The 24,449-nt window shown below is 37.5% G+C and overlaps 1 protein-coding gene across 19 annotated transcripts in view; it reads right to left on the reverse strand.

The window, feature by feature from the left end:
* The window catches only part of Dlg1 (discs large MAGUK scaffold protein 1), a 194,116-nt gene that overhangs the window by 118,170 nt on the left and 51,497 nt on the right, over positions 1–24,449 (reverse strand). For all 19 annotated transcript variants that reach the window (XM_048453979.3, XM_085685425.2, XM_085685424.2 and 16 more), the window contains one exon: positions 11,024–11,188. In XM_048453979.3, coding sequence (XP_048309936.2) covers positions 11,024–11,188 — 165 coding nt within the window. The remainder of the gene's footprint in view (positions 1–11,023; positions 11,189–24,449) is intronic.

A 24,449-nucleotide genomic window follows, 5' to 3' on the forward strand; every position in this document is an offset into this window, starting at 1 on the left:
AGGAAGTGAGGTCGATTAGCAGGTAAAGAAGACTGTTATAAACACTGGGCTACCAAGACCCTCTGGGGCTGGCTGATTTAGCGCATGGGGTGGAGAAAGCCCGGGTTACTAAGTTTCAATCAGTGTGGAGTAAAATCCAATGGCATCTTCACTGCTTACATAAATTATAAATAGAACTGAATTTTAAAATACAAGGTTTCTTTCTGATAACAGCTCTGATTGCTAAAGTAATTTCATTAAAAGGGTATCTGCTACTCACAAATTTTGACATCGTAAAGGATCTTACATTATTTAGCACTGATTTTTAAACTGTTTAGGATACCATATGCTGAATTCTGAGGATCTAACGTTAGGGAAAATATATTTATAATATAGCATAATTATTCTATTTAGTGTATTGATTTCTAATGTTTTGATTACTGAGTCTAGAATAGATTGATCAGAAAAATACATACACGGCTACTGGAGCTTGTAAGACAAAAGAACTGTTAAGAAGTAATCAGCACCATCTGTTTAGTATATCATTCTCATTAAGATTATAAGGTTATGTGTTTAAATATGCAAAAAACACCAGTAATTTTTTTTATTATAAATCACTGTACAAATGCTACTCTGGCTTGTGAATCCTGCTTGATGCATTTCTTAATCTATAATTTTTTCCATGTTTTTTTTTCATCAAAGCAATTAACCTTAGAATTGTCTGATGTTTAATATAAATTCTTTAATTTTTTTAAAATTTAGCTTATGTGTATGTGTATAAGCTACGTGTATTCAAATGACTAGGAAGGCCAGAAGAGGGCATCAGATCATTAGATCCCTTGGAACTGCAGTTACAGGTGGTTAGAAACTGCCTGTTAGGGGTGCTTGAAGTCAATTCGGGTCCTTTGGAGGAGTAACACATGCTTGTATCCACAGAGTAATCTATTTAGCCCCCATGAAATGCTAGTTAAAAAACCCCCTAAATAACTATTTAAATAACTCTTAACACTCTCAAGTTTAAGAAGTCGATTCTGAAACCTAACCTATGATATGTTATTAGTATATGTTACAATACATGTACACTTAAAAGGGTATTGTGCAAAAGTGTTATTTGATGATAATTGAGTGAATCAATTTTTAGTTCTGTTTGAAGACATCATAAATTCTAGGCCCACTCATGAATATTTTTCAGATGTGGACAAAATCTTATTTATGTGTGTACTTCAAAGCAGGAATTAAATGTAATTTACTGGACATGGCACAGCAAACCACAACCCTAAGACCCACTGCAAATCTGGCTCAAGAAGAAAAGATGCCCATATTATCTCTTTGATTCCTTTACCTAAGACATATGCCTCAAAGAGCTGAGAACCATGTGGAATTCTTAGGGATCCAATACTTTACCAAAGAGATTAAAGTAGAGTTTGGGGTTTCTTTCCAAGGAGTAGGAAAGGAGCTTACAATCTGTGGTTCTAAAGAGATTAATTCTATTTAAGTCCAGTAGAGAAATACATGAAAACATTAGTAGTTGACATGAATCTAAGAATCCTCTTTGAAGGAAAAGAGTAAGACCTCCCCCGCAAAAAGTTTTACTATGGACCAGTATTTAATAAAGAAGTCATTAATACAGTTCAAACAGAGAGTAATTAGTTTGATCCCAAAATGTGTGCCATGATCCATATATTCTGATAAACACCAAGAGAAAAAAACCTAAACACAACACTCTAGCTTTGATACAGCCTTTGAGATTGTGGATTATCATGACGAGGATACTGAGTATTAAATGCAAACCCTGATGTGGGAGAATTGTCTGTATTCTGTCAATCATATTTTAATAAAACGCTGATTGGCCAGGCAGGCAGTATAGGCGGGAAAACCAGACAGGAAGTAGAGGTGATACAATGAGAACAGGAGAATTCTGGGAAGCAGAGAGGTTCCTCCGACACTCCTGCGCAGACCACCGTAGAGACAGCATGTAACCTGCCCAGCTGAAAAAGGTATGGAGCCATTATGGCTAACATAGATGAGAATAATGGGTTAATATAAGTTATAAGAGTTAACAAGAAGCCTGACCTAATGAGCCAATCAGTTTATAATCTTATGGAGTCTTGTGTGTGATTTTTCCTTGGGACTTGCTGGCTTGTTGGGGTACTGGGCGGGACAGAAACCCCAACAAGCTGGCCCACATGTTACAAAACCCCCTTCTTCAAGTTGCAAACAATAATACAGACAACACAACAGTAATCCTTCAGTGCACAGAGAATTACCCTAGAAAGTCAAAGATCACTCCATTCCATATTTTGCAAAAACATGAATAATTATGCTCTAATACACAAATTTTCTATTTCAATCTATTCACTACACAACTTTCAATTTCTCAAAAAGCTTTTTTTATGAAAATATCTTGTTATCCGAAGTACAAACATCTAGGCTGTAGATTAGGTTGTCCACTGTCCAACAATATATGTGTACAAAACAATATATGTATCAAAATCATAACTGGTTCCATATAATTTGACTGGGATGTAGAAGGCAATGAAGAGTACCTTTGCAAGAACCGTATTCATTCTACAACAGAGCTGAAAGATGAACTTCACTAAAACAGAATTTAGGTTCATTACAGAAAACCCTGGAATAGAAAATAAAAGTAATATGCAACCTAAAACAAACCACAACAACTGCTGCTAACATCTTAGGGTATATGTAAAGTAACATTTTTATGCAGTTTACTTTTTCCTTTAAAATTATTTATCTTTATGTCTGTGACTGTGTGTCTGTCTTGTGAATACTAGTACCTATGAAGGCCAGAAGAGATGGCTTAGAGTACCCTAGAACAGGAGTTCCGGGTGGTTGTGAGTCACTTAATGTAGGTGCTGGGAACCAAACTCCGGTTCTCTGGAAAAGCACCGAGTGCTCCTAACCACTGAGCAATTGTTCCAGCCCCAACTTTTTCCTCTCACACTAGAATTCTAACTGTAACAGCTGGAGAAAGCTTAATGTAGAAAAGCGAACTACACATAGACATAAATATGCATGTGGTAGCTATTCTTGGTTGTCAACTACATCTGGAATTAACTAACTTAAGGCCCAAGCAACTAGGCTTAACTGTGTAGGATTTTTCTTGGTTGAATAATTTGAAATAGGAAGACCCAATCTAAATCTGGGCCACACCTTCTGGTGGCAGCTATATAAAGGACATGGAAGGAGGCTTTTGCTCTTTGCCTGTTTGCTCTCATTGTTGTTGGCATATCCATTCCTTCATGGGTATTGGAACCTAATTCTTTGGGATTCTGATGAACACTTAAGGCCAGCTGAGATATCCAGCCTTGTGGACTGAACTATTGGATTCTTGAATTTTCTGCCAAGAGACAGTCATTGTTAGACTAGTTGAACCACAGATTTGTAAGTGTGTGTGAGTGTGTGTGTGTATGTATGTTCTTTTTCTCTGGACACACATGCACACACACTCAGACGCAGTGTTTTACTATGCAGCCCAGGTTGAACTGGAACTCACACAGATCTGCCTACCTCTGCCTCTGAGTGCTGGAACTAAAGGTGTGCACTACTTCATCCAGCAAAGTACATATTTAATGACTGTTATGCAAAACTTGAATATCGTAATTGTTGGGGAATATTATTTTAAGGTGTGTTGCTTTTGTTTATGTTTCATTTGTTTAACTCTGTGAAGCTGTGATTCTTTGTCTAAAACACCTGATGGTTCAATAAAGAACTGAACGGTCAATAGCAAGAGAGTAACAAGGATAGGTGGGGTTAACAGGCAGAGAGTGTAAATAGAAGGAGAACCCTGGGTGCAAGAGAACAAGGAGAGGAGAACATCAGGGGCCAGCCACCCAACTACACAGCAAGCCATGGAGAAAGAAGTAAAGAAAGATATACAAAAGTAAGAAAAGTTTGAAAAAGTCCAGAAGTAAAAGGTAGTCGGGACAACTTAAGAAAAGCTGAAGAAACAAGCCAAGCTAAGGCTGGACATTCCTAACTAAGAATAAGCCTGTGTGTGTAATTTATTTAAGAGCTGGGTGGTGGGCCCCTCAAAAGAGCCAAAAGAGTAAAAGTCATGCAATAATAATAAGCTTAGAGGTGTAATATGTATTTTTATAATATTAAATAGAAGTAAAAATTAGTTCAAAATTAAAGAATAGGTCTTCAATTATTTGGATACATATCTCCAAACTTAACAAATAAATCCAGAAACCTTTAGGTATAATTACAAAATAAAGTATTAAGTAATCTTAGTGAACAAAGAGTGCTATTTATTTAGAAAAGCAAACACAGAAAGACACACACAACCTTCATGTAAGTAAATCCCTTCTGTATGGGCACCACCTAGTGGTCGAATTGTATACAAATTATATGGTCTTAGTTTAATCTACTCCAACAAGAAATTAAAAAAATGAAGAAAAAAAAAAGAAAAAAGAAAAAATCCTTACGGCTGGAGAGGCGGTTCAGTGGTTAAGATACGCACTGTTCTTTCAGAAAATCCAAACTAGACTCCCAGCGCTCAAAACAGACAGCTTAGCTTTACAATCACATGGAACTCCAGCTCTTGGGGATCCAATACCTCTGGTTGGTGGGGTGCGTGTGTGTGTGTCCATGCACAAGTGTGTGCTTCTGTGTGAGTGTGTGCGCGCGCGCAAAGCCCCTGACATACACAAGCACATATAATTTTTGATATACTTAAAAATGAAAAAGCCAACACCTTTTATGTTCCAGAGTTGTAAAAATGAGTTAATTTCAAAATTGCTCATTATTTACTTGAAACAGGAAAGTTATATTCCCATAGCATCCAGTAAAAAGGCTTATCTTTGATTATATATTTCTACAAATCCCATGCTCGATAATTTTTGAAAACCTATTAAGCACTACTATATGTCTTCCTTTGGCAATATCCTCAAATACTAATGTAAGGAAGGCATGTAAGTGAGAGATAAACTCATTTTTGGTCCATACACCCTTCTCTATCTTTTATTCCAAGTTTTTCTTAACAATATTTATGTTGTATATACTAGTTTAAAGAAAACTTTCCTTGCCATTGAAGAAGAAATACATACGAATTACTTTGTTATATATGTGTCATTGCAATTTCCATATATATATATATATAGCATCTGGCCTCCTTTGTCACTTCACCTAAAATCGGATCTATTTTTTTAATTTACTTTCTGACTGCTTTCCTACATCCCAACTCACTGTTTTTAGAGTCCTCATACTATTGTTAATCCCTGAATTTGTCCAATATGTCCTTTTTATTCACTGGGACTCTTTTTAGCATAATGTCACTAATTTCTTTTATTGGGACTTTTCCCAATATTAGCCAGAAAATACCCTTTCCAGTTTCTGAAATGATAAAATCATAATTACCTTCATACTTAGATCTGGATGGAATTTCCATCACTGTAACTTGTCATCAGTGCAGTAATGAGAATGACGAAACAGCACCACATAAGAACCTATTCACACAGCATCTCCTGCTGGCAGCTCCTTCACCACAGCAGCCCTCTGTACCATACCCCTCTTTCCTAACAGGTACTCTGGTACACTGAACTTGGTTCAATGCTGAAGTCTCACCTCTACAGTAGTTACTCCAGGGGTGGCTTCTAACTCTGACTGCTTCTTCAAAATCCTGTTTAAGTGTCGACTTTCTTAAAATAATTTAATTCCTCCTATATTTTATAACATACTGTGATGGTTGGTTTTAATACCAACCTGGCACAGCCTAGAATCATCTAGTCTCAATGAGGAACTATCTGGATTATAAGGGCCAGTGAGCATATCTGTGGGGACTAACTTGACTAGTGGAAAGATCCATCTGCCATGGGTGGTAACTTTTTCTGGACACAGAAGTGAGCAGAGCACTGTGTACATAATTTCATGGTTTTCTGGTTTGGCTGTGAATGTCATGCGACTAGCAGCTTCAAGTCCTCATGCGCCCTGACTTCCCTGCCATGATAAGCTGTAACCAGGAATTAATTCTGAGCCAAATAAGCTCTTTCTCCCTCATGATGCTTGTTGCAGTGTTTACTACAGCACTGGAACTTAAAGTATGACATATATCATACTACACCCGATTTCTCATTAAAGTATTAACCACTGAAAGCTAAATCATCATTAGCCCAGTACTTGTTTGTTTTTTGTTTGTTTGTTTTGGTTTTTCGAGACAAGGTTTTCTGTGAAACAGTCCTGGACGCCCTGGAACTCACTCTGTAAACCAAGCTGGCCTTGAACTCACAGAGACCCACCTGTCTCTGTCTCCCAAATGCTGGGATTAAAGTCATGTGTCATGGCCACCGCCCAGCTCTCTGTTTATGTTCTTGAAATATAAACAAAACTATTATTCTAGTAATTATGGCTTGGATTTTTTGTTTGTTTGTTTCTGATGGATTTCAAAGACAAACTATCATGTCCAGGCTGTTCTCAAATTTGAAATCCTATTATCTCAGCCTCCAAAGTACTAGCATAGCATATTTTTTAAAATAATCATCTATTAAATGAATTTTACTGTTTTCTTATGGTTTGAAGAGTTTTATTCGTTTTGGTCTGATGTAAGCCATACTGGCCTCAAACTCACTATGTAGACAAGTCTGGCTTTGAATTTGTATTCCTCTGGACTCTGCATTCCAAATGCAGGATTACAGGCATTCATTCAACACCATGCCTGACTCCAATTTTTTTTTTACTTTTATCATTAGATTTTATTAGAATTATGATGACTAAAGCAGTACCTAGTTAATATTCAGCTCAGCAAATCAATTTTATGCATAGATACTTTCCATAATTGCAAAAAAATCATAATTGAAGGAAGTATTAACCAAAATAAAGGATACATAAAAAAGTCACATGGAGGTCAAGTATTGTGGCACACACCTTTAATCCCAGGGCTCAGGAGGCAGCGGTGGCAGGTGGATCTCTGCGAGTTCAAGGTCAGCCTGACCTACAGATCAAGTTGAGTTCCAGGACAGTCAGCCTGATCTACAAATCAAGCTGAGTTCCAGGACGGCCTATATTACACCTAGAAACCCTGTCTCGAAAAAACAACACACACACACACAAAGGAAAAAAGTAAGAGCTATAAGGAAGCCTACTATTTTGAAAGTCAATTTAAAAATGTAAGTTAACAACAATGACAAAGTGTTAAAGAGGTATGTCCCTAGTGGCTGGACAATGCTCCTAGAAGCCCTACTGTCTAAGAATCAAAATTCCCAGGGCCAGGTGTAGGATGGCCCCTAAAACAATACAGGCTCTTGCCATTGCTCTTAGTTGTCTACCAGAATTAGATGGCAAGACCTTACTGCTGAAGATACAACATCTTGGTTGTAAGATAGAAAGCAAGCAAGAACTGAGCTGAAAGCACTCACAATGCTAGAAGGAATGCATGCTGCTAGGGAAAAATAAGGTGAACAGTGGTCTTTTGCTTATTTATTTTTGTTTTTTTTTGGGGGGGGACAGGGTTTCTCTGTGTTTGTATCCTTGGATGTCCTAGAACTGGTTCTGTAGACCAGGCTGGCCTCAAACTCAGAGATCCACCTGCTTCTGCCTCCTGAGTGCTGGGATTAAATGTACGCACCACCACTGTCCAGTTAACGGTCTTAACTATGAGCTACAACACCAATCTGCAAGACAAGATTTGACAACTGATACAACAGTAGCATGATTGGTGGGGGTGGGGGTGACTCAACTACTCTCTAGTTGGATGAGCCCCTGCTCCACAAAAGGGAATTTATACCTAGTACTGTAAATCCAGACAAGAACCTGTGGAAAGATTACAAGCCTTGTAAAGAATTTACTACTGGTGTTTATCTACACCAACATGGTGTTGAACTACCTTTTCCACACTTATGTTTATAACCACAGATAAATGCTATTACCTTCAATCAGAGAAGCTTCTCTGTGTAATGAGTAGTGGTAAATGCAGAGACTCATGGCTGCTCAGAGTGCTTAAAAAACAAGGGATACTTGTGTGCTCAGTCCTTAACAAGATGTCTATTTTGCATTTTTTATTATTACATTTTATTGTGTATATGCGTCATGGTGCATGTGTGGAGGTCAGAGGATGACTTGCAGAAGATGGTTCTCTCCTTCCACCATATGGGTCCCAGGTAACAAACTCAGGTCATCACTTCCTCCAACAAGACCATACCTTCTAATAATGCCACACCCTTTGGTGGCCATTTTCTTTCAAACCACCACAGTTCCTATTTGCAATAGCTGTGTCATATCCAAGAGATAGCATTTTACAATCATTTTCCTAACTTCTGGTTCTCTTTCCATGTTTTCTCCTACAATGTTCTCTGAGACTTGGCTGGGGTTATAAATGTCTTCTTTAGAGCCAGGAAATGATTCAGTGGGTAAAGGTGCTTGTAGTCAAGACTAATGGCCTGTTTTCTGATAAAGAATCCAGAAATATACAGCAGAAAAAGAGAAAGCACCTTCAACAAATAGTCCTGGTCTAACTGGATGTCCACATGTAGAAGAATGCAAATAGATCCATACTTATTACCCGTCACAAAACTCAAGTCCAAGTGGATCAAAAATCTGAACATAAAACCAGATGCACTGAACCCGACAGAATAGAAAGTGGGAACAGCTTTGAACACACAGGAGACAACTTCCTGAACAAAACACCAATATTACAGGCACTAAGATCAAGAATAAATAGGACCTCGTGAATCTGAAAAGCTTTTGTAAGGTATAAGACACTGTCAAAAGGTCAAAACAGCAGCCTACAGAATGCAAAAAAGATTTTTACCAACTACATATCCAATAGGGGGCTAATATCAAAAATATATAAAGAACTCAAGAAACTAGACCTTAACAAACCAAATTTAAAAATAGTAATAGAGGATACAGAGCCTTAACAGTCCACCTTCTGACACCAGGCAAGGCTTCCAGTGGTAGGACTGGGACACTAACCCAGTCACAAAATCTTTGACCTATAATCTGTCCTGACTGCAAGATATGCTGGGGCAATGGAAGCTCAGAACTCATGGGAGTGGCCAACTATAAATAGTCTAATTTGAGGGAGGGAGCCCATGCCTGACATTGACTGGATGATCAAGAACTGGAGACCCACGGTAGAACCAAACATGACTGCCCACCTACCAAAAAAAAAAAAAAAAAAAATCAATGAATGAATGAGTCTTAGGATCTGCTATACTCATAGATGGGTTCCTTGTCCAGTCATCCATAGATAGGCTTTGCTTGGCAGCACATGAGAGGGAGTGGATGCAGAGATCTACAGCCAAACATGGTGGAGAAAGACAGTACAGGTTGGAGGGCTCCATGAGTCCCTTCCCTCAGAGCTCTTGCAGAAGAAGGGGAAGAGGAATTTTAGGAGTCAGCGGGGTAGAAGACACCCAGAGAGCATGGCCTGTAGAATCAACTAACCAGGGCTCATAGGGTCTCACAAAGACTGAATTGGCAATTGTGGAGCCTGCATGGGTCTGTGCTAGGTCCTCTGCAAATAAGTTATAGTTATTAGCTTGGTGTTTTCATTCCTGACAGTAGGAGTGGGGGTGTCTCTGACTTTTTGTTTGCTCCTGGGACCCTTGGGTTGCCACACAAGAGTTTTGATGTGAGGGTTTGTGTCTGATATTATTATATCTTATGGTGCTGTGTTCAGGTGATGTCCCTAGAAGACCTACTCTTTTCTAGGGAGAGATGTGGGTGGTGGAGAGGACCTGGGAGGAGTAAAGGGAGGGGAAGCTGTAGTAGAGATGTATTATGTGAGAAAATAAATAAATAAATTAAATAGAAACAACTATTGAAGAATGAATATGCCCATCAAATATAGTATAAATATACACAATACAAATACACTATATGATATGTTTCAATTCTTAATCTTTCCTTTTATTTTGGGAGTGAAGGGAAGATCACGATTTCTCTATGTAGCACAGACTAGCTTTTAAGTCACTATGTAGGTCAAACCTGACTTTAAACTTGCAGCAGTCTCTCTAGCTCAGTTTCCCAAGGTATGGAGAGGACAAGTATATGGCACCATGCTAAGCAAATTCTTAAAGTTCTCTAAATTTTGATATTACATACTAAGTTTAAAAAACACTTTATATAGTATTGGGTATGGTGGCCTAGGTCTGCAATCTCAGTAGCACTCGGGAGGCTGAAATAAGAGGTATAGAAAAGGTAAATAAATGTTCTTTATAAACAATACTTAAACAAAGGGTTGCTATTCCAACACAGAGGGGAATGGATAGCAAACAAACATAAAAACCCACTCGCTTACAAACTGGTCAGAATGATGCTCCATACAAAAGCAAACAAAAATCCTAAGAAGGCAAATCACAAACAAGAAGCCTGACTGATAAGGTAAGTATATCCTAGCTCACTAATAAAAAGGGATATGTATATTCCAGTCATAATGAGATACCATTTCAAAAGAAAAATAAGACCACGCTGTATTTATGTGAATACAGACCAATTAAAGTCTTGTATCTTGCTTTTCTAAAGTGAAAATTATATAAATATTTTAGTTGGGCACCATTAATTGGGGGTGGGGGAAGGTCCTATGTCTCTCCTGTATTTTTAGCTAGCAATAACCTGAAAATACTCAATACCAATAAAAGAAAGAAAAATTATGAATGATTATAAAATAGAAAACTCTAGATTGCAAAACTAAGTAATAAGTTGTAGGAATAAAATGTTGCACAAAAATGCAAGGTGATGTATGAATCCATTAAATAAAGTTCAAAATATACAAAACAATACATAGATTATAACTGTAAATATGTAGTAGAACTTTAAAGGAAAGCATCAAATTCAGGATTGTGATTATTTATAAAGAAAGAAGAGATAAGAGCAAGAAAATTCACAAATGAAATTTCAAAGACGATTTTAATCAAGTGTTTAAGAATGAATTTGAAATATTACTAAATAGCATGTAATTCTTTAGGACTATAAAACTAAAACCAACCCAAATAATGGGGTATTTACATTAGCTTAAACAATTATTTATAAATAAAAGTAATATCTAAGTCATATCAATAAACAATAATAACAGTTACTATCCTACCTTTATTGGTGAAATATGAGAATGAGAAACAAATCCATGGACATTCTCTATCTCTGACAGATTCTTCTCTGAGACATGAACCAGTTCTGGACCTAGCACCTCATTAGTGACAGGTGGGGAGATGTGCTCTGGAGGAGGGACCTCTTCATCCTGATACCGGTATTTCTGTGAAATAAAGAAAACTATTAGATGTGAAGAAACCCTAAAGTCAAAAGAAGCACAATTCAAATAATGATTTTCATAACTATTCAAATATTAAACAACATAAAAGTGTTTTATATAGTTTATTCATAAATTGAGAAAAACAAAACTCTATTTTTAAAGTCTTGATAAAGGTTTAAAAAATCGCAATAGAAATTTAAACATTAACTTGCCCATTTATTTCATATCCAACATTATGTGTATCTCTAGAAGGCAGATGTTTGAATGAAGTCAGCATGAAAATCTGCTTATTTAGCTAAATAGGTCTGGTTTCTTGATCAGTTAACTTGCACAAAAAAAGAAAATAAGCCAGTCAGCCATTTCAATTTAGAACTGAAAATTAGCCCAGCAGAAAACAGCATTTTCTGATTTTCTTTAACCTAACAAAATAATCTTAACCACTTGTGTAAGCACAGGTAAAAAGACGGACATTTTCTTTGTGATTTTTGTTTGTTTGTTTGAGACAGAGTCTCACTCTGTAGCCCTAACTGTCTTACAATTCATAATGTAGATCAGGTTGACTTCCAATAGACAGAATCACAGAGATCTGCCCGCCTCTGTCCCCCAAGGTGCTAGGGTTAAAGATATACACTTCCACAGCCGGCACTATGAAATCTTTTTTTGCTTTATTTTATTGTTATTTTTTGAGACAGGGTTTCTCTGTGTAGACCCAGTTTTCCTGGAGCTCGCTCTGTACATCAGGCTGGCCTTGAACTCACAAAAATCCACCTACCTCTGCCTCCCAAGTACTGGAATTAAGGATTGGGGGGTGCAATATAATTTTAAAAGACTAACATAACCATTAAAAACAAATTTACCTCACAACATATAAAAATTAATAATAATAGCTGAAAAAATACGGTGCATTTTTTAATTCAGGCTATGTTTGTTCTCTACAAAAAGTTAAAACAAAATAAAACACACTCAGATTACTCACAGATAAACTGAATAATAAAGAAATAATAAGGCATTACAGAAAATAAAACAATATTCAAATTACTGGCCACTAAAAGCTATTCTTACAAATTATTAGAAAAGAATAGTCAACAAACACATATAAATATGTTTAAAAGTCACACAAATGGGCCAAAAACTTATGGTGTGAAAAAACCTAGGGGAACAAAGATAACTAACAAGAGGAAAGAAGAAAAGTAAGGGAAGGATAGTGCGGTATGGCAGAAACACGCTCAAATGTATATTATATACTTGTATGAAAATGCCTTTATGTAACCTAGCACCATTTTCAGTGAAAAAAATTGTGCAGGACAACAACAAAAAGAAATAGTATCAATGAAGAACATAAATACTGACTGAATATGAAATAGTGACAGGCCTGACAAGGTACGCCCTCTGGCGTAATAGTGGTGTGAACACTATTAACAGTGACCAACCATTTCCTGACTGTACTTAAAGTACAGTCACACAAGATGGAACCCATGGCTGTCTAGGACATAGTCACTATGGGAAAACCTAGTACTATTAATATGCTAAGTGTACATAGTAATAAACTGTACCCTACATTCTTAGCTTTATACACATAGACTAGTGAAACTCTTAACCCTCATCAGAGAAGGTTCTTTTTGCAGTAGATACATAACTTGGTTGAATGTAAATAAACTCTAAATACTCATGATAGATAATGACACAAAGAAACCATATCTGTAACTTTACAGGCACTCAACAAATAGCATATACTTTTAGGAGAAATATATCCACAAAGACATTGATTTCAGAGTAGTTTTGGGAAAAAAATTTAAAGGACGTGCTAATAGATTCCACTTGTCCAAAAAAAGGCTAAGTAAACTTTGATACAGGCACCATAGGAAATACTAAGTTAAACTAAGTAAAAATGTAATAGGAAAGGCTGAAGATATAAATTACTGAACTGAAAAAAGCATGTTTCAAAATTAGACATTCATATTATATTAAAAAGTGATATATGTGCATAAATAAAACTATAAATAGTATAAATATTTTAAAGCAAAAGTGCATATATGTATACATTGGACAGGCATATAGATGTGTACATTGTGTAAATATATATATATTCAAACCCATAAATGTAGATTAAAGAAATTAACAATAAGAAATAAACTAGTTCATTTTGAAAGGCTAGAGAAACCATTTTAAATACTGTTTTCTAGTCACCTTTTAATCTATACATTTCTTTTTGGTTTCTTTTATTTCATTTTCTTTCCTTAAAATTAAATTTTTCTTTTATGTGTATGAGTGTGTTTTGCCTGCATTTACCATGTTTGCAGTGCCCATAGAGGCCAAAAGAAGGTAATGGATCCTGTGAAATTGTAGTTATTGACTGCTGTCACCACAACCATGTGGATGCTGGGAACCCAACCCAAGTCTTCCTAACCAGTGAGCCACCTAATGGTGTACTCTTTTATCAGGAACCAGAAGTGTCTAGTTATTCATTTTTGTGATGTTAGTACTTCTTGATACTTAGTGCTTAAAATAAAGCATTCCCTGAGAAGGGTTTGCAAAATTTAAAGCTAATTAAATAGAACACATGTATTCAGTAATTTGCTAGTCCGATATATACAGCAGTAACAGGAGAAATGCCTGAATTTTTCCAATTAAACTTCAATACACACAAAATTTGGTTGCCACCCTCCAAAGATGAACCATAATAGCTTTCAATATCTCACCTGGCACTGTCTTCCCCCACCCCCAAACTTTTCAAGCCAGCATTAATGTTCATATGGAATTGCAAGGAACCAAGAATAGCCAAAATAAATCTTTGAACATAAGAATGAGGTAGATTAACTCACAACTCCTGATTCTAGAAGTCATTACAGAGATATACACACATACACAAAATGGGTTGGGAGTATAGTTCAGCTAGTAGCACGCTTCCCTAGCCTTCATGAAGTTCATGGTTTAGTTCCCAGCACTGTGTAAACTGGGAGTGGTGGTGCAAACCTGTAATACAAGAACATGAAGACTCAGTCTGAGCAGGAGACTCAAAAGCGGGGGGGGAGGGGTGTGACCGACGACACAGATTGTAGAGAGATGGTTTAGTGGTTAGGAGCACTTGCTAACCATCATGAGGATTGGAGTTTAGATTCTAGTATCCATATTAAAGTACGGTTTTTCACAAACATCTGTAATTCCATCTCCATGGGATCTGATAAACACACGTGTAGACACACAGACGCACTCACAATAGAAGATCTAAAGGAAACCCACACTGTAGAAACACAAATATTATTCATTCATTCATTCACTAGTGTGAGTGTTCTGTCTGTATGTATGACTGCATGACAGAAAAGTACCTATTACAGATAGTCATGAGCCACCATGTAGTTGCTGGGAATTGAACTCAGGACCTATGGAAGACTAGCAGGTGCTCTTCACTTCTAAGCCATCTCTTGAGTCCCATAGATAGTATTTCTAATAAGGGTCTATTATTCAGAATGCAAAAGGATCTCTAACAACTCAACAATAAAAGACAACATATTTTGAAATGGATTTAAAAAGATGTTTTTCAGAGATATAAGAATGACTAGTAAGCGCATGAAAAGATGCTCGACATTATCAGTTACGACAGAAGTCAAGGCCATAACAGGCTATTTACTCAATAGGCAATAATCTGCTGGAGATGTGTAAAAGCAGACTCCACACACTGCTGATGGAACATTGAGGTGGTGTACCTGCTAGAATCGAGTCACAGTTCCTAAGGTTTCAAAAGTCTCCATATTACTAAGCAATCCCACGTCTCAGTGTATAGAAGAACAGAAAACAAGCCCTCAGAACTCATAAGTGTTTAGAACAGCACTATTCATAGTAGTCCCAAATCAGCTCAAATGCCCATTAACTTATGAATAAACAAAATATAATATATACACCATGATATAATAGTATCTCTATAAAGAATGAACTACAGATCTCATTAACTGGTGTCTTAACTAGGCTTGTATTGTTGTGATAAACACCATGACCAAAAAATAACTTGGGGAATATCAGTACACGGTCTAAGAATGGAGTCTTATGAGGACATTTTGGAGTGCTTGTGAGAAAACTCCAAGAAACCAAAGACAAGAATCTGTGACCTATTTCTTTAAATACACGGAATTGTTCTTGGATTACATTTTCATGGCCCTCCCAGGTGTGGAGAATGGGAGAGAGTTTACTTGTTATTTGTTTATATACCTCTATAGAAAAATACACTTTTGTCTCGTGCATCTTGCTGGCTATACACAGCCTGCCCACCAGCAAGGCTTGTCCTTGTGACTGAACACTTGTCCATGAGGCTTAAGTACACTTCATTTATCAGCATCACTCTCCCAGGTCCTTTAGAGCAGTAAATGGGAATAAAGGGCTTGTTTCATTTACAATTTATAATTTACCACTGAGACAAGTCAGGGAAGGAACTCAAACAGGGGAGGAACCTGGCAGCAGAGACCGATGGAAACATCATGGAAGAATGCTCCTTACAGGCCTGTCCCTCATGGGTGGCTCAGCCTGCTTTCTTCTAGCACTCAAGGACTACCTACCTGGGGTATCAACACTCACAGTGTGATGGGCCCTCCTACATCAGTTATTAATCAAGAAAATACACCAAAGGACTGCCCACAGGTCAACCTGGTAGACATAATTTCTCAGTTGAGGTTTCCTATTCTAAAATGACTCTATCTTGTGTCGAGCTGACATAAAACTAGCAAGCATAACAGAAACCTGAAAACATTTTACTGTGTATAAGAAGACAAACACAAAGAATACTGTTCTAGTTTGTTTTCTATTGTTATAAAAGCCATGACCAAAAACAACTTTGGGAGAAAAGTTGTTTATTCAGCTCATATGACCAGATTACAGTACATCATTTCAGGGAAGCCAAGGCAAGAATTTAAGCAAAGATCATGGAGGAATACTGCATATTGGCTTGCTTAGCCTTTTAATACAACTTAGGACCTGTCCAGTGGTGGCAACATCCTCAGTGAACACAGACTTGCCTACAGGAAAATCAGAGAGACAATTTCTCCACTGAGATCCCCTCTTCCCAGATGACCCTGTGTCAAGTTGACAAAAACAACAATATTATAGAACTGCACTTATAAGAAATGTTCAGAATAGGTAAGCACATAGCTCCAGAAAATGGAAGTTTGCCAAGAACAGGGGATAGGAATCAACTACTAATGTGTTTGAAAACTTTTTTTGTGTACAATGGATACATTCTGGAATAAATGGCAGAAATTGCAGAACTTTCTGGGCACAGAACTGTATCTTCTACAATGTACCAATGTTTCTTTTCTTTTAGGCCACCAAATCAGGACACAGAGACTTGTAAGTGTTTTGAATGTTTGGACTAGCTTAGGCACACTTTTGGCTAGCTTTTTTTAATTAACCTGTTTATCTACCTTTTCCCTTAGGGCTTTTTACTTTCTGTTTATTTTACTTTCACTGCTTCCTGTGTCTGACTGGCTGACGGCTGTCTGGCTTCTGGCTCAGGATTGTGTTCCTCATTCTCTCCTTTTTTCATTCTTCTTTCTCTTTTATCTTCTCCAGCCTAGATTTCTCCTCCTATTTACTCTCTCTCCCTGCCAGCCCTCCTTTCTCTGCCTAGCTATTAGACCAATCAGGTGCCTTAGGCAGACAAGGTGAAACAAATGCAACACATCTTTACATAATCAAACACACATCTTTACATTATTAAACAAAAGTAACACACTCTCACAAAGTTAAAGTAATATTCTGCAGCATAAACAAATGTAACACATCCTTATATATCTAAATTCTACAAAGGCAAACTTCATGTAATATGAGAATCTTAATTACAAATTGATACATGTATATGACTGATTTACATTTGTTGCAAATTATCTTTCTGAAAATCAAAACATATTTCTAATTAGTAGGAATCTTGTTGGTCTAACTGTAGAGCATCTCATTGTTCTCAGTGACACAACCACAATAATATTGTGATTGTTTTCATGTTTGCATCTATTTTCTTTCATTTGCCTTTGTACATTTATCAGCTGCGAGCTATAAACTTAGATTAAAAGATACTGTCATGTGCTCTTATGATGGGACATGTCAAGTACATCACAAAATACTCCATAATAAAATCCTTATTTAATAATTAAATGAATGAAAATGCTACATTTCACTGGGTGGCAGTGGTGTACGTCTTTAATCCCAGCACTCAGGAGGCAGAGGCAAGTGAATCTCTGTGAGTTAGAGGCCAGCCTGTTCTACAGGAGCTAGTTCTAGGACAGGCTTCAAAGCTACAGATATGCCGTCTCAAAAAACAAAAAACACAAAAAACAAAACAAACAAAAACAGCGAAAAAAGATGTAATGGGACAAGGATATCCACTTTCACTCAACACAGTATGAAGGGTATGGCCAGACCAATCAAACAATGGAATCCAAAAAAAAGCATCCAAACTGGAAAAGAGGAATCAAACCGGCACTGTTTGTAGACGAAACCTTATAAAAAAAAAAACCCTCAAATTTTCTGCCAATAATCTGTTAGAATAATCAACTAGTGAAATTGCAGTATAGTGAAGTAAATATACAAAATTAGTAGTACCACAATATGTCAATAGCAAATAAGAAATTAATAAAATTAAGTTATATTAATTACATACAATTATATCATCATATTATATACTATATAATTGTTATATATGAGAATTCTAAGAATTAGAAACGAATACAATAATCAGAAATAAATAGAAATTAGAAGATAATATGTATACTAGCTACCCCCCAAAAGACTTAGGAATAAATCTGACCAACAAGAGAAATAATCTCTACAAGAAAGGTACAAAGCACCAATAAGGGGTAGGCTTTAAAGGTATCTATTGGAGAAGTGGTTCTGAACTGAGACAACCCCTGGGATCCACATAAAGGTGGAAGGAGAAAACTAACTCCAATAATTATTTTCTTTCCACCACACACATTGTACATACATATACATACTATAAAAGAATAAATTTAAATGATCTACATATTTAATACACATCATATCAAAATATATGTGACACTGTTTATATAACTAGAAAAGGTACCGTGCCATGCAATCATGAACAGGACACAGCAGAAGGCACTATGTTACTGGACTTGAAAGTGTAATTTTAACTTAAAGGAATGTTGAGAAAATTTGATAGTCAACATCCAATATCAAAAAGGAATGGAATCCTGTCATTTTAGGCAACATGGATGGTACTAGAGATCATGTTAAGTACAGTGAAGCACAGAACAAAAAATTAAATAATAATATAGACTCCCCCCACTAATGTGTGGATTCTAAAAGTTTAGTTTTTATAGTAAAATACAATGGTCTCCAAGTGTACCCTGCATTTCTATTTTGTGTCATGTGTGTGTAAAAAAGGAGTATTCTTAAATAAGGACAGTTTAAGTTATCTATTAATGTTTAGTGATCACTTTCAAGGTAGCATTAAATACTATAGTCTAATGGTATGGTACATACTTTACAGAATGTATAGACTAACTGAATGGTAGCATCTGACAATATTTATTTTTAGTCCTGAAGGCAGGAACAAAGAAGTTATAATAGGTAAGGATTATAAAATACAGTAGAAAATAATCAATAAAATGGAGTCTAATGGTTGATTTTGCCAGACAGATTTGAGAGAGTGAGAGAGTAGGGTGGGGGTGGGGTGAGTATGTGAGTTGCATGACTGTGGAGGCCAGAAGCTGAGTATGAGGAATCTGTCTTTCCTCAATCAGCGCTCCACTGTCTTTTTCAAGACAAGGTTTCTTTACTGAAGCTGAAGGTGGTAGTTTCGGCTGGACTGGCTGGGCAGGGAGCACCTGGGATCAACTATTTCTATTCCCCAGTTCTGGAGTACAGGCTGTGGTGGTTTGAAAGAGAATGGCTCTAATAGGTTCACATATTTGAATGCCTAGTTCACAGTTGGTGGAACTGTTTGTCACTAGGTGTGATCTGTTAGAGGAGGTGTTTCTGGGAGTGGGTTTTGAGGTCTCAAAAGTCCATGTTATTTTCAGTGTCTCTCTCTAACTCTTAATTTTCTCTGGACCTCCTAAAGATGTTATCACCCCTGACAACAGGAAGCAGTCTAGAGAACTCCAAGGTGACATTCCTAGGAGGTAGAGTGGATGGGTTTTGGTAGTTCAGTGGGTTATAGACGTTTGTAATCATTTGTGTGTGGGGGGAGGAAGGGTAGTTACAAATTGTTACTGGTCATGGTCATGGAGAAAGGTAAAGATTAAATTCAAAGATTGCTTTCTGAAGGGAAAAAGGGGAGATGATTATGGTATAAAAAGATGGAACAAAGGAGTGGGTTGCTGAAGTCTACTTTTGAGCAATCATTAGTCTCAAATATCTTACATTGGTATGGATTTCTGTGTACTGATACAAATTTAAGGCTATTTTTGTTATATTGTATATATGTTTCTACTCTTGTTTAAGGTATTATACCTATGCAGCTCATTTAAAAATGTATTAAGTTTTAGTCCTTGAAAGCTATTTAGGATAATTTAAAAAAATACAAGTTAATAGTTAGTCATCTATAACAAACTAACAGTCATGTTAGATATGTTTTCAAAGTCATACAGAGATATACTTTAGATAGTGTAATCTTCAAACACTTCAAAGACCTACAGAATATGGCATTTAAAATGTTTTAGTAACATATGGCATTTCATGACAATGAGACATGTCTGCTCTTAGGAGCACCAATTTACTTCAAAAAAGGATGATGGGCATCAAAGAACTTCCCTATGGGCTTTGCTTTTATTTTGACAAAGCTAGCCATTTGGGCAAGAAATTGTCCTTGCCTTCACTGCTGACAATATACTATACAAACTGGACAAGCATGAAACAAAGAGATAAAACAGGCAAACTTTGCCAAAAGGTAAGAAGTCCTTCAAAATTCCTGCTTCCTTCATAGAAAAGTCTGTCAGATATTGTAGGTCTATAGGCTGAAGAAGGATGTCCCAACATTACAGAGGAATCTTGGTTGAGTTCATAATGGATACCCTAACAGTAAGGAATCAGGCAGCCAGATGTGTCTATCATTTCTACAGTTTTGGAAGTTCCCTTCTCTGCATTTTCTATTTACTCAGGTAATATGTCCTTCTTAGGTCTCTGATGAAGTTAAAAGATGAGACAGTCAGTTTTCCTTAGTCTTAATAGAAAGTAAATTAGGTAGAAAACTTTGGACTCATTATAAGATAGATAATTGAGTATTTTCTCTGAATTTGCCAAATACAAATGGACTGGACGTTGTAAATGAATTTCTTATTTGATAATTGCTTTTCTTGTGTATAGTTTTGCATTGTTAGAATTAAAACCTTTCCCTTTTATTTAGACAAAAAGAGGGAACTGTTGTGGAATAATCTTTCTGTACACTGTGAAGACATGTCAGTGTGACTGGTTTAATAAAAAGCTGAACAGCCAATAGGTAGTCAGGATTTGCAGGCAGAGAGGACAGTGGGAAGAGGAAGGGAAGTCACCAGCTAGAGGCAGAATAACAAGGATGGGCATAATGGAGATGAGGCATCAAACGAGTGAAAGAACATAGATTTTAAAATATGGATTAATTTAAATTTTAAGAGCTAGTTAGAAACAAGCCTAAGCTAAAGTTGAGCTTTCATAATTAATAAGAAGTCTCCAGGTCATTATTGGGTAGTCTACAGTCCCAATTAAAAAGTCTGACTACAATAATCATCACAAAGGATGCAAGAAAGGCCTCTGATAATATCCTTTTATGATAAAAGTCCCAAAAATGTAGGTAGTGACAGTGCACAACTTTAATTCCAGCATTCAGGAGGTACAGGCAAGCAGATGTCGGAGATCAAGGCCAGTTAGCTCCTGGGTTCCAAGTCAGCTTCAAGGCAGCCAGGGTTACACAAACCCTGTCTCAAACAAGCCCCAAAGAAACTAGGAATAGAAGCATATTTCAATAGCCACATGACAAATCTATACCTTAATGAGAAAAAAAACTGGAACCATTTCTCTAAAATCTGAAACAAGGGTTTCTGTTATCTCCACTCTTAATCAATTTAATCAATAAACTGTTTTAAGTCTTAAGAGTACTAAGGTAGAGAGAGAGAGAGAGAGAGAGAGAGAGAGAGAGAGAGAGAGAGAGAACACAAACTAAGGCAAAAAAAGAGTACTAGAGCAAGAGAAAGAAATATATACAATCAATCAATCAATCTAGGTTTCACGTATGAGAGAAAACACTGAATACGTATCTTCCTGTGTCTGGTTTATTAGACTAAATAAGGTGATTCCAATTCTATCCACTTGCCTGTAAATTCACACACCCACCACACACAGACACAAAAAAGAACCGGAATATGAAGGAAAAGGGGACTAGTGAGTGAGGGCAAGAGCAAATAAGGGGAAGGGAATATGGCCAAAGAGTACTCTAGTGATATTTTGCTTATAATGTAACAAATAAAGCTTGCCTGAAGATCAGAAAGCAGAACCAAGTCACTAGTTAGCCATATAGGTCAGGCAGTGGTGGCATAAACCTTTAATCCCAGCACTTAGAACCACATGCCTTTAACCCCAGCACTAGGGAAGTGAAGACAGAAGGAATATGGCTGAGCAGAGAGAAAAATATAAGGTGGGAGGAGACAGGAATGAATGCAGATTCAGTCTGATTATTTGTAGAGACAGGATCCCTTCTTTGGTCTGAGCACTGGTAGAGGTTAGAACTCTCTCGTGGCTGGCTGCTCTGCTTCTCTGATCCTTTAGCTTTCACTCCCTAATATCTGACTCTGAGTTTTTAATTATCAAGCACAATTAGAATGTGTACAACAATAGACCACATTTGAATAGGAACATCATTATAGAGTACACAACTGTATAATAAACATACTATTGTTTTAAAGAATGCCTCCGTTTTAATTTATCCTGTATTTTTGCTAAATGGACAAATGATGTAGTGATAGCACTTATAAAATTAATGACCAGCAAAATTAATACATAATGTCAAACTACACACTGCTTCACTCAACACTACCACCTGCTTTTCTTGCTTTTCTCTAATACACAGGCTACTAAAAGCTGACTACCAAGCTTCCAACTCTTTCTTGCTAATAGAGTCCATGGTAAGACAGACACATCAATGAAACATAAGCAGACACTTTTGTAAACCACACCCTTCTCTTTTTTTCTACCTCTCCTTTCTGCATTGTGTGTGGAACTACACATTCTCAATGAAGCAATGTTAGTGCCTGCAATAGCCCCTTACCTCCAAGCTGGTTGTACTGAGGAGCAGGGGAGACACATTTATTTAAACTGCTGATATTTTAGTATTTAGTTATTTGTAAGTTCAGCTTTTAGTATGAGTTAGCTGAGTCAAGTCAGTCAGTCAGACTGTTCAAATCTACACTGTAAGGTTTTTGGTTCTTGTTTTCCTCCCAATTAGGGAGGGATAATACAGGGGGCAATTATTTGAGACAGGAAACTGTTCCACCTAATAGCCTCTAATTAGAAGAAAGACACCAAACCCCCTACTAGATTATTACTTTAATGGTATGATGAGGAGGCAGAGTAAGAAGTCACAGACATACATGAACAGTTATTTCTTGGTGTGTGTGTAAACACTTGCACAAAGGCCAAGAAAGAACACCAGGTCTTCTGATGTGTATCACCCTCTACCTATTCCCCTTGACACAGTGCTCTCACTGAACCTGGAACTAGGCTGGCAGCCAGCAAGACCCAGCGATCCAAGTCTCCACTCCTATAGCTGCTGAAATTACACTTGCACAAGGAGTGCTGGGATCTGAACTCAGGTCCTCATGCTTTCACAGCAGGTGCTCTTGCCCACTGAGCCATCTCTCTAGTACCATGAGTGGTATCTCCTAACAATCATGTATTTGTCACAAATTCCATACTATAATTGTATATGTATAAAACACCCATTAATCAATTTTTAAATTTTTTAAATTTATTTTTAACATATTTCTTTGTTGATTCTTTGGGAATTTCACATAATGCACCCCAATTCCATTCATCTTCCAGTCTTTCATATCTACCCCTCATCCCTGAAGTGTCCCCATCAAAAGAAAATTTAAAAAAATTCAAATCAAAAACAAGCAAGCAAACAAAAGGGGAAAAAAATCCTTTTGCTCCCCCTTCTTTCTTGCGTCTCCAACACCTCTTCATTTATCCTAGTGGCACTGGGAGCCCTGGTGTGTCACACGGTACACCTTTTTGTACAATCAGTTTTACTTTTAAATGTTCACTGCAACAAGTCATTGGTCTTCTTCAAGGCCTCTGATTTCTGGTACTCCATCATCACTAGACCCTCACCAAAACTCAGAATTCCTGAGGCTGGCCCAAGTCATGAAGATCCTACGGGTGTCATTCCACAGGAGCAGTCCTTTCACGAGTTCTAGCAGGGCCAAGATGAGGTAGAGTTAGGGTGGGCCAACCCAAGGCCCAGCTGTTAGCCTGGGTGGTAGCTGAGCTGGTCAGTCTAGGCCACTGGGGTTGGCCCCAGCAGGCAAGAGGGGAAGCCAGCTCTCCCTTGTTCATGGTAAGGGATAGAGACATCTCTTCTGAGTGGGAGAGAGAGGTGGCTCTCCCATGACGGGGAGGTTAGCTCTCTTGCTGCAGTGTCCAGTGAGATGCAAGGCCAGTTTTCCCAGAGGTAGAAAAAGGTGAGTGGCTTAGCATGGTCTTCTGATTTTGTCATGCATGGTTCCTATACACCCCTGTGGTAACACAGGCCAGACATCAACACAGACACTAGCAGTAGCAAGACCATGGAGTTAGACATGGCCCTCATGGCTCCCAGATGGCAGAACAGTCACTCAGGTCAAAATGGCTCCAGTAGCACCACAACCTCTGGACTCCAACAAGGCCACAAGTTGTGCCACCTTTGGTGGCAACACGGGTCTCAGACTTCAACACAGACTCAAGACCCAGACATGGTCCTCAGCAATAGCTGGGTCTAGATGTCACTACTGCCCCAGAAGGCAGTGCAGGCCACTCAAGATTGGCACAGTTCCAGTGGCAGAGCAACCCTCAAGGTGGCAGTCCAGACCTGAAGCATCCACATGGCCATTGATCCATTTATAATCATACCAAGTTGCAAAAGAAATATAATTTTTAAAGTATTTTTTTATATCCCCCTTTGGTTTTTTGAGACAGTTTTTTCTCTGTGTAGCCCTGGCTGTCCTGGAGCTTGCTCTGTATGTAGACCTGGTTAGACTGGCCTCAAACTCAAAGAGATCTGCCTGCCTCTGCTCTGCCTCCCGAGTTCTGA

Source organism: Myodes glareolus, chromosome 2 (assembly GCF_982192425.1).
Source record: "Myodes glareolus chromosome 2, mMyoGla1.1, whole genome shotgun sequence".
In the NCBI taxonomy this organism is placed as follows: Eukaryota; Metazoa; Chordata; class Mammalia; order Rodentia; family Cricetidae; genus Myodes; species Myodes glareolus.